We start from the raw sequence: 9,711 nt of genomic DNA on the forward strand, positions 1-9,711 counted from the left end.
AAAAAGAAACCATCACTTTTGTGGTTGTTGGTTGTGTGTTCTGTGAAGTTGAAACAGCTTAGTGGGGGTCAAGAAAATGTCCCCAGTGAGTTAGAAGGTTCTCCCCAGAAAACAGAGTGAGAATGAATCTGACATCTCCTTTTGGCGGATGTGGGAGCCGAAACCTGCCAAGGGGAAAAAACCAGACATACTCTTGCCATTTCCACTTCCCTGTTAATGCGAGTAAAAGCTGCTCTGCCCGCCCCCCGCCCCCTGAGGAGTGAAGGGTGCCGGAGAGATGGAGTGTGAGGAGTGAACATCCCACATCCTTGTTCCTGAGGCCACGGGGTTGGAAGGCAGGTGCCCCCCTGGGCAGAGCTGGCTGTGGGGGCCGAGCTGAAGCACTGGGAGCCAGCAGCAGTGCCCTCACAAGCCAGGCCTGCCCTCAGTGCCTCTTGGCCCCTGTTTGGAGCCCTGGGTCTGTGCCCATCCAGAGGCATTCCTCATGTCAGCACTCGTCTCAGATGGAGCCTGGCAGGGCTCGCATTGGCCTCCTGGGGCCAGGACCAGGCAGGGGGTATCGGGGTGGGATGAGGTCTGACAGCAGCTGAGCGGTGTTCCAGACAGCCAGCCATCAGTGCCTGGTTGGGTTTTGTCTGCCTGGAGCCTTCAAGGATAAAAATACTCTCCATCACAAACTGACAAGGAGCTTGGGCATGTCTGATCCAATGGGGCGGACCCTGACCTCCTACCCACATCCACTCCTACCCTCGCCTCAGGCTTGGAGTCCTGTCCTGTGCCCCGGGGGTCTTCCCTTCAAGGATGGGGTGTTAGGAACTAGCAGAGGAGAGCTAAGTGACCTTCAGGGAGCCTGTGCCTTTGTCCATGCCTTGAGTGGGCTTCACTCTTGCTCACCCTCTCACAACCTCAATGTCCTTGGGCCAGGCGCCCTTCGGTGACCTCATCTCAGTCAGAGGCTCTGTGCTGTTTCCTGCCTTCAGCTCACCGGTCCCCTTACCTCAAAGCATGGTTTCCTCTCGGCCCTTCCTGGGTGCTTTGCTCCCTCCTTCATCCTGTTGCCAAACTTGCACTGGGAGCTGGACAGAGGACAGGGGCATCAGCAAAAATGCAGATGGAGCGGCTCCCAGGCTTCCCTTGGCAGCAGCTTCTGTACCTGTGAGCTACGGGTAGCCCCCACGCTCTGAGTCCACTGTGAGAGCCCAGCGAGCTGGCTGTGAGCACATGCTCCCCAGCGGCAGATGCAGGAAGCCCTCCGCCCTGCTGCCATGTGGGGCTGGGAAGTCTCTCTCCTCTGGAATCCAGGGAAGGGGTAGAAGAGAGAAAAACAAGCTCAGAGCTGTCCAGCCTGGCTCAGGGCCCTCTCTTTCCCCCGGGACACCCCCCACGCTGGGATGGGCTATCGCAGATGGACAGCTCGGAGTGCCCCACTCACGTTACAGGACCTACGTTCATAAACGCGAGTCGCTGCCAGGCCCAGCACCTCCCGCCTGCCAGAGAGCAGCTGTCCTCAAGGGTACGGGGTCTCCCCAGCTGTCTGCTTTCACCAGGACTGCAGCCCCCCAGGCAGCAGTGCTCAGCGAGCCCCCATCATCTCCAAGAATAAACTCTGAAGCCAGCGGCTGTGTGGATCTGAATCATCAGGGAGCTGTCAGAGGAGGGGGAGTGACTTCCCGGGACAGGCAAGCCAACTATATAAACCCGAGAGGGCTGGGCGCCGCTCAGATCTCTTTCACAGCCACTGCCTTCCAGGGAGCAGTTCCCCACACCCACCATGTCCCAGGTAGGAGGGCCCAGCACAGGCCCTGCTCGTGCCAGGGGGTGGGGGTGGAGGATGGGCGCTGTCATCTTTAGCAACTGTGTCTTGAGCTGAGCTCTGGGCATAAACACAGGAGGCTCTGCCTCCCTTGGAAGACGGGCTCAGGGAGGACAGGCACACAGATGTGTGAGGCTACAACAGCCATGGTCCCAGAGCTCCCAGTCTGTGGGAAAAGGGCAGAGACTCGGGGTATGGGGCTGTGAAGTATAGTCAGAAAGGCTTCCTGGAAGAGGAGTGAGGCCTTGAATTGGCTTGAGTTAAGTGAGCAGGGAAGAGGGGTCTCAGCCAAGGCACAGTGGTGGGAAAGGGCTCTCAGCCTCGAAGCCTCAGGTTGTAAGATGAGGCTCTGGGCTCTCCAAGGCTGGCACTCAGGAAGCCCCCATCAAGAAGAAGCGCCCCCCTGTGAAGGAGGAGGACCTGAAGGGGGCCCGAGGGAAGCTGACCAAGAACCAGGACATCAAGTCCAAGACCTATCAGGTCATGCGGGAGTGTGGTGAGTGTTCTTGGGACGATGGGCTCCAGGGGCGCAGATGTGTGTCAATAGGAGGGAGGATGGGGTTGGGGGGGGATGTCCCATGGGTCCTTTTTCTAAGAGTTCAGAGCTTGTGGGCTCAGGGGGGTGCTCCCCACAAAAGGGGCCTTTCCTCCCTAGGAAGCCAGGCCGTGCCCCTGACTACACCTCCTCCCCATCCTCCCCACAGAGCAAGCTGGTTCTGCCGCCCCATCGGTGTTCAGCCTCGCCCGGACTGGCACCGAGACTGTTTTTGAGAAGCCCAAAGCCGGACCCGCCAAGAGTGTCTTTGGCTGAGAAGTGCACGCCACGCCCCTTACCATCAGCAACACCTAGACACAGGAGCCTTTCCCAAGAACTCTTTTTTATGCCAGAACATAGCTTCTCACCCGCGGCCTCTGGGATTGGCACCCTCCCCAACAGCCCTGGCCCCTGAGCCCAGGGACTCTGCACCAGCACCTGGGCAACACCAATAAAGAGGATGCCCAAGTGGCCCCGGCATTTGGAGGGTGTTGGTTGGTCACTGGCCATGGCCACTAAATGCAGGGGAGGGGTGGGCAAGGTAGGTGTGGGGCATGTTCTGTACGCTTCTTAGCTTTTGGGACGGCCCCAGAGGATAATGCAGGTGCCATTATGGCCACTGCCACGTACTAGAAAGAACCTTGGGTGTGGAGACCTGGCGCTGATCTGTGTGACTTCAGACTGTCTCTCCTCCTTTTCTGAGCCTGTTTCCCCTTGTACGAGGCAAGGGAGCCTATTGCGCAAAACAGGCCATAGTCACACTGCTCAGAGTGAAGCAGGTGGGGGCCTGGGGCTCACCCTTCCCTTGGTTTTCACAGAAGCCATCGAGATGCCTCCAAGGACCCCAAGGCTCTGAGGGACTCAGGATCCTCAAAGCCCCCTCCCCCTTGTTCATATTGCCTCCCTGCCAGCTTGCATCCCCTCAAAGACAAAGCCAGTTGGAGGCTCCTCCCTGGCCAGTGGCAGTCTGCTTCCTGAACTCCTGTCCCCTCTCCCAGACAGTCCGAGCCTCCCCCTTGCCACTCCCACAGCTCTGCCTGAGGCATGGAACACCAGGTTCTCGGCTCATGTGTGATTCTTCCCACTTTAGGCCTCAGTGTCTCTGTGCGCATGGACCTGTCAGACTCAGGTTACTGCAGAGGCCTGCCCAGCTGTGACAGCAAGACCACAGACAGTCCGGAGATGGACTGGCAGGGTCTGGGCTTACAGTGCCTGGCTCGGGGCCAGTGCCTACAGGGAAGTCCCGCCTGTCCCCTGGGCAGGTGGAGCGGGCTGCACAGAACCTTTCCCACATTCCTGGCCAGCCCGGCTTCCTTATATAGCTGTTTCCAGGCTGGGTCCATGCTCTGTGCCCCAAGGGAGCAGACCTTCTGTGGCGACCAGGCCTGGGCCTGCTCACTGGGCTCCTGGGGAGGCTCTTCCCCCAGATTGCTGAAGGGGTATGTCTTCCCGAGTAAGCCCAATCGCATCCATAGTCAAAGGGAGAGCTGTATAGATGCGCCCAGAGGTGAGGCTTCTGGCTAAGTCATGCTAAGGAAGGGGAATATTTACTTGTAGCCACAGACCCAGCTCCCTTCCCTTGGGGCAGATGCTACTGGCGTTGACCGAGGCAGGGCTAATGGAGGAGCCCCCTTCCTGGCCCTTGCCTGACCCTGTCACCGCCCCAGGGTCCCAAGTAGGCCCTGAAGATGGTACCCTTCCCCAGTTCCCACCCCTGGGATAGTGTCACTGAATCCTCCTTCCCCAACCAAGGATCTGGTACCTGGCCACTTTTCTGAAGCATCTTTATCCCATCTGTGGCCCCAGACTCAGGAGCCAAGCTTTCCCGGAGCCACAGGGACATAAACACCAGCTGCATCCAGATCCCCTAGTATTAATTCGCTTTATTGCTACTTGTTATGAAAGCAGTCTTTCAACTTTATTAAAGGAAGATTGAAAAAAAATCATCTATAATCCTACCCCAGGCCCTCCAGCCACCCTCCTGTGGTCTGAGCCCACGACAACGGCACTGCCTTGGCATGCTGACAGATCAGCGTTCTGCCCTTTCTCACTCCAGGCGTGACTCACGGGCTCCCTTGGCACGACTGACCTCCATGTAGGCCACCTGAGCATACACGCCACCACCCCGAATCGTCCCCTTCAGGAGCTCTGTGCTTTCTCTGTTCCATGCTTCCCTCTCAGGAGATTCCCCGGAGCAGGACTTCTGGGCCACATCGTGTGGGCATCTTTATGGCCCTCAGTTTGTATTGCCAAGTGCAGGTCTTGTTTCAGAGGCCTTGCTGGAGTTGCACCAAGAGTCCTGGCTAGAATAATGGGGCCCAAACAGCATCCTGAGGCCCCAGCAGAGAGAAGGGGGGCTCCTTGACCTAGCCTCTCATCCCAGAAATAAGGTGTATCCATCCTGCCTTGGCCCCAGCAGATCTTGCCCCACTCAGGCACCCCAAGGGCTGCTTGGTGCATTTGGGGTCCCACTGCCCAGTCACACTGACCTGACTTCCAGGCCCCTGCCTCCTGCAAACCACCCTCTGGCCCTCCTCTTCCCAACCACACCTGTGCTTCTCCCAGGCTGGGCTTATGGAGAGCAGGCCAGTTCACTGCTATGTCCCCCAGCCCTAGGGAGCTTGTCGGCAAGATGAGTGGTGCAAGGGGTGGTGGTGGTTTGGTCAGATTCTGGACCATTCAGAAGGGGCGCCAGTACCTAACTCCCACCTGAGCCTGCTCCTGCTCAGTACATGTTCCCGTCCCCAGCCAAGGTCCACAGGACATTCGCAGTTTGCCTGCTTATCTGAGGCCACTGCAATGTTTGGCTTGCAGATCCCAATTTCCCAGAACCTGCCCCCACAGGGGCGGGGCAGCGAGCAAGTTACAAATTCATTCTGCTCTTCCTCTCAAGTTCAGAAGCGGCCTGCCAGGCACCAGAGCCAAAATGAAGACCCCAGCCCCTGGCCGCGCCTGCGGCATCGTGCTGGTCCTGCTCTCGCTGGCCACCCTCCAGACCCTCAGGGCCCAAAAGGTAGCGGGTGTCCACGGGTTCCTGTATGTGTGCACCTGAGCGTGAGTGGGACAAGTGGGTGAAGGGGAGGAGAGCCTCGGTGTGTGCAAGTGAGCACGGTTCAGTGTGTGTGCAGAGAAGCAGTGCTGCCCATCCACCAGGCACTACCCTGAGGGCTCTATGGAGAGTCCCCCATTTACAAGAAGGGGTGATCCTGGTATTCCCAGTTCACGGGGAGGAAGTGCAACCTAACAGGTTGCCCTGGAGGGCGGCAGTGGGTGGGGCGGGTAAGAATGGGCCTCAGGAGCCCAGCTTACGCCTCCTGGCTGCGTGACCTTTCGGAAGTCATTGATGCTTTCCGTGTCTCTTTTTCCTTATCTGTAGAACAAGGTAGTAATAGAACTATTTAGAAGTTTGTGGTGAAGAGGAAACCTAGAGTGTTGTAAAATGCTGAGTACAGTGTCTGGCATGGAGCAGACACTCACGTGTAAACAAGCCACACGGCCCGCCGCGCACCTCTGTGCTAAGCACAAGTGTGCCACATGCAGGCGGGCGAGAGATGTGTAGGCTCTGCCTGTTTGCACGTGCCCTTCCTTGGAGACCACAGGCCTCGAGAGAAACACGTGCCTGGGGGAGTGCCCTGTGGACAGGGCAACAGGAGAGGCCCAATGCTGCAGGGAAAAGGGGACAAAGCAGAAGATGCCCAGCCTTAGAGATGGACCCTCCCTACCTCCAGTTCTCCCAGCTCCTGCAGGCCCCTGGGGGGAGGCTGGCAGGGGCTGTTTTCCCCAGTCACAGGACTTGTTCACTGCCCTTTCATTGGGCAGAGCTAAGATGGCATGGAAGCTTCCTGACCCAACAGGATCCTCTGCCACTCACCTCTGCCCCAAGGATAAGTAAGTTTCTCCCAGACACAGTGGGGCTCAGGCTCCACCCCCCACCCCTTGCCTCCTTGTTCTCCGAGGGGCACTATGGCCCCCACTGAACAAGACAGACTGATCCCTGCCCCGTGGCACTGTAGGATGGGGAATGAAGCACACAGCTGCCTCTGATGTGAGATGAAAGTTCACAAATGAAATGCTTCATGGAATTTTGCCTGAGGCTTGATCAGTGTCTCGCTTGGGGTTGGGGGCCAGGGCTTGGTCTGGGACCAAGGTCAAGGCCCACTCTTGAAGAACATTGAACAGTCCTACCCTTTCCTCCTCCACTGGTCCAGAATGACATCGACATCTACAGCCTCACTGTAGACTCCAAGGTCTCATCCCGATTTGCCCACACAGTCGTCACCAGCCGGGTGGTCAACAAGGCCAGTACTTTGCAGGAGATCACCTTCCAGATGGAGCTGCCCAAGAAAGCCTTCATCACCAACTTCTCCATGTAGGTGCCCTCCTGCTCTCCTCCTCGTCCCCCCTCCCCAATCCAGCACTGTGACACCATGGTCCCTATGCCAGATCAGGAAGAGAGGGCCTCTTCCTGATGTGAGATGTGCCAGGATATATGCCTGAGGTGTGTGTGCTCCACCTGTAGGCAATACAGGGACCAGAGGCTTTAGGCAGGAACTTCATGTATTCTCAGAGACGTTTCCCTCCCTCCATCCTTTTATCCCTTCCTCCTTCCGGTTCTCCCTTCTTTCCTCCCTCCCTCTTTCCCTCCCTGTATCTCTTCCTCCCTCCATTCCTCCATCCATCCTGCCATGCCTTCATCCCTCCCTCTGTTGGTCCCTCCCGCCATCCATCTCTCCATCTGTTCATCCATCTTCCCTGAGTGCTGCCCAGGTGGCAGATGGAGAACCACAGTATCTTTGTGTCTTTGCCTTTGAGAAGTACAGACAGGGCATCCTGAGGCCAAGCCCAGGCAGAAGGGAGTCACCAAAAGGCAGATTCCAGCTCAGAATACAGAAAACTTCCTAACCCCTGGGCTGCCCCACAATGAAACAGTGCCTCAAGGAGGGGGACCACCTCCTTGTCACAGAAGTTCTAAGCCAGGCTCATCCCCCCACACCTCCAACTGGGATACTGCAGAGGGTGGTTCTGCTCTGGGTCAGAAGCTTCATTGGGAGGCCCCTGGGGTTTCTGTGGGGTCTGTAAGCAGGTGATGATCCTCACCTTGTCTCTACTGTCCTCCCCCACCCTTCCCGACCGAGTTTTGCAATGTTTGCTAAATGCCAGAGAACTCTCTGTCCCTGGCCCCACAGGAGAGGCAGTGATTGAGGACAGGCCAGAGAGAGGCTGATCCCAGAAACTCAGGGCAGGCGATGGGTGGGGCAGAGAGCGAGCATCTAAGGTGGAGTCCCCAGTGCACCCTGGGACCTCTGAAAACCTGCGGTGGGGGTCCGGTCCCTATGGTTGGCTCCTTATCTCTCTGCCCACACCCCCTCCAGCAGCCCTTGATTTGCTCACCCTGGAGCCAGGTCTGTGCTGCCTAACTTGCAGCATAAGCTTCACAGGCTGCACCCCGCCTCCCATGTGGGTTCCATGGCCGGCAAGTTACGAGGTTTCAGGCCCATCGCATCTTCTGAGGGCCCTGGACTTGCACCCCTCTCTGGGCCCAGCTCCTGTTGCTTCATGAGATAGGGAAGCAGGGGGCAGGGGGCCCTGCTCCCCAGCCTGCCTGGGATCCCAAATTGGACATCTGGGAGGAGGAGCCCTGCAGCCCAGCAGCAGCCCAATCCTTAGCCCAGAGTTAAATTGTGACCAGGGAGGTCAGGAGGGTGTGGAGGAAGGACACTTGGTCCTGAGTTCCTGGCTGTCCCCCCTCCCCCCGTACACTCTCACCCTCTCACAACACCCCCAGACAGAGCAGGCTTATGTTTGCCTGCCAGTTCACTCTCAGTCCCCAGAAATGGCCACTAGGATTGTCTGCACGCCCCAAGGATCCCTGTCCACCAGTTGTCCAAAACTTCCTTCCCCAGAGGCCAATCTCTCTGCAGAGTGGCCTGTCCAGTGTTGGAAGGGGGGGCAGCCATGGGGGAGAGGGGTCAGAGCCTTCAGTCCTGTGTCTCCACTGGCCTGGGAGTCGGCATCTCCCTCCTGCTGAGTCTGCCCCACAGGGCTGAGTGAACTGTGGCTCAGAGATCTCGCTGGTGGCTGACCATTTCCTCTGAGAACAGTCTGTGGGATGGAAGGGGCAACTGGGACGTGGAGCCCGATGGGAAGGGAGAAGAGAGGCCGGGACCTGCCTCCCCTGCAGCCTTCATCCCAGTTGTTCAGTAAAAGGCATGTTTGCCAACACAGTGCACGTCTCAGGGTAGATGGAGGCCTGCAGAGCCCCCATCCGCACCGGGCCCCGCACAGAGTCATGTCCACAGTAGGTGCATAATAAACGGGTGGGCTCAGGTAAAGATGGGAGTCAGTCTGTCAAGAGGCACGTGAAGTCCTGGAGGAGGCAGGATTGCAGGGGGCCTCCCCCACTGGGCTCTCAACAACTCCCTCCCTCCTGCCCCAGGATCATTGATGGTGTGACCTATCCCGGTAACATCAAGGAGAAGGCTGCAGCCCAGGAGCAATACAGCGCGGCTGTGGCGAGGGGAGAGAGCGCCGGCCTCGTCAAGTGAACCCAACGGGGTGGGGAGGACCCTGTGGGGGTGGGGGCTGCCCCTGCCTTCAGCCGCCCCTGGTCTGAGGGGCAGACCTGATGCCCTCTTCCCCCAGGGCCACTGGGAGAAAGACAGAGCAGTTCCAGGTGTCAGTCAGTGTGGCGCCCGCTGCCAAGGTCACCTTCGAGCTGGTGTATGAGGAGCTCCTGGTGCGGCATCTGGGAGCATACGAGCTGCTGCTGAAAGTCCAGCCCCAGCAGCCGGTCAAGCACCTGCAGGTACCCGGTGCCGCCTCCTCTTAGAAGTCCTCCTAGATGACCTCACTCTCCTGAGGGCGGCCCCTGCTTCCCCTTCTGCCTCCTGTGGGGGCCAGCCCTGTCCCCCAGCAGACCCAGTAACCCACTTCTTGCCTCTAGATGGACATTTACATCTTCGAGCCTCAGGGCATCAGCTTTCTGGAGACAGAGAGCACCTTCATGACCAATGAACTGGCAGAGGCCCTCACCACCTCACAGAACAAGACCAAGGTGGGCCTGCTATGGTCTGTGGGTGAGAGTTCCCAGGGGCCTGTCTTCAGGCTGGCTCTATGGGCCTGAATTTCCAGAGAGTGGGACCATTGGGCAGAATCTCTGAGCTAGAGGGACATGTGAGGTTCCTGTGTCCATGCTGTCATTTGGCAGATGGGGAGGGCAAGGCCTAGGGAAGGATGGTGGGTGCTGGTTTGAACCCTGAGATCGGGAGAGAAGACTGATGTCAGGGTCCCAGGACCAGGTAGGGAGGAGGAGCTGACTGGACCGCACACATCCTGAGCCCAGCCTCTGCTTGCACAGATCTAG

At 58.3% G+C, this 9,711-nt stretch overlaps 2 protein-coding genes and 1 long non-coding RNA gene across 3 annotated transcripts in view; 2 read left to right on the forward strand and 1 right to left on the reverse strand.

Annotated features, from left to right (window-relative positions):
- Window positions 1–26: 26 nt before the first annotated feature.
- LOC307059087 lies at window positions 27–1,524 on the reverse strand. Its single transcript, XR_013811109.1, has 4 exons — window positions 1,447–1,524; window positions 1,154–1,291; window positions 998–1,076; window positions 27–164 (listed from the first exon to the last, which is right to left on the reverse strand). It is a non-coding gene; the product is annotated as an uncharacterized lncRNA (long non-coding RNA).
- A 214-nt stretch (window positions 1,525–1,738) lies between these two features.
- MUSTN1 (musculoskeletal, embryonic nuclear protein 1) lies at window positions 1,739–2,828 on the forward strand. The gene is made up of 3 exons (XM_079712295.1): window positions 1,739–1,780; window positions 2,177–2,309; window positions 2,518–2,828. The coding sequence occupies exons 1-3, from the start codon at window positions 1,772–1,774 to the stop codon at window positions 2,622–2,624; spliced, it is 249 nt and encodes an 82-aa protein (XP_079568421.1). The 5' UTR covers window positions 1,739–1,771; the 3' UTR covers window positions 2,625–2,828.
- A 2,431-nt stretch (window positions 2,829–5,259) lies between these two features.
- The window catches only part of ITIH4 (inter-alpha-trypsin inhibitor heavy chain 4), a 10,245-nt gene continuing 5,793 nt past the window's right edge, over window positions 5,260–9,711 (forward strand). The window contains exons 1-5 of the mRNA XM_079712587.1: window positions 5,260–5,361; window positions 6,557–6,717; window positions 8,785–8,889; window positions 8,991–9,153; window positions 9,292–9,424. Coding sequence (XP_079568713.1) covers window positions 5,275–5,361; window positions 6,557–6,717; window positions 8,785–8,889; window positions 8,991–9,153; window positions 9,292–9,424 — 649 coding nt within the window. The 5' untranslated portion in view covers window positions 5,260–5,274. The remainder of the gene's footprint in view (window positions 5,362–6,556; window positions 6,718–8,784; window positions 8,890–8,990; window positions 9,154–9,291; window positions 9,425–9,711) is intronic.

Source organism: Hyperoodon ampullatus, assembly GCF_949752795.1.
Source record: "Hyperoodon ampullatus genome assembly, chromosome: 10".
Lineage (NCBI taxonomy): Eukaryota > Metazoa > Chordata > Mammalia > Artiodactyla > Ziphiidae > Hyperoodon > Hyperoodon ampullatus.

Excerpts from the sequence above, each read along its gene's own strand:
- MUSTN1 (XM_079712295.1), top strand. Across the intron at positions 2,310-2,517 it reads TCAGGTCATGCGGGAGTGTG|AGCAAGCTGGTTCTGCCGCC; the intron begins GTGAGTGTTCTT and ends TCCTCCCCACAG.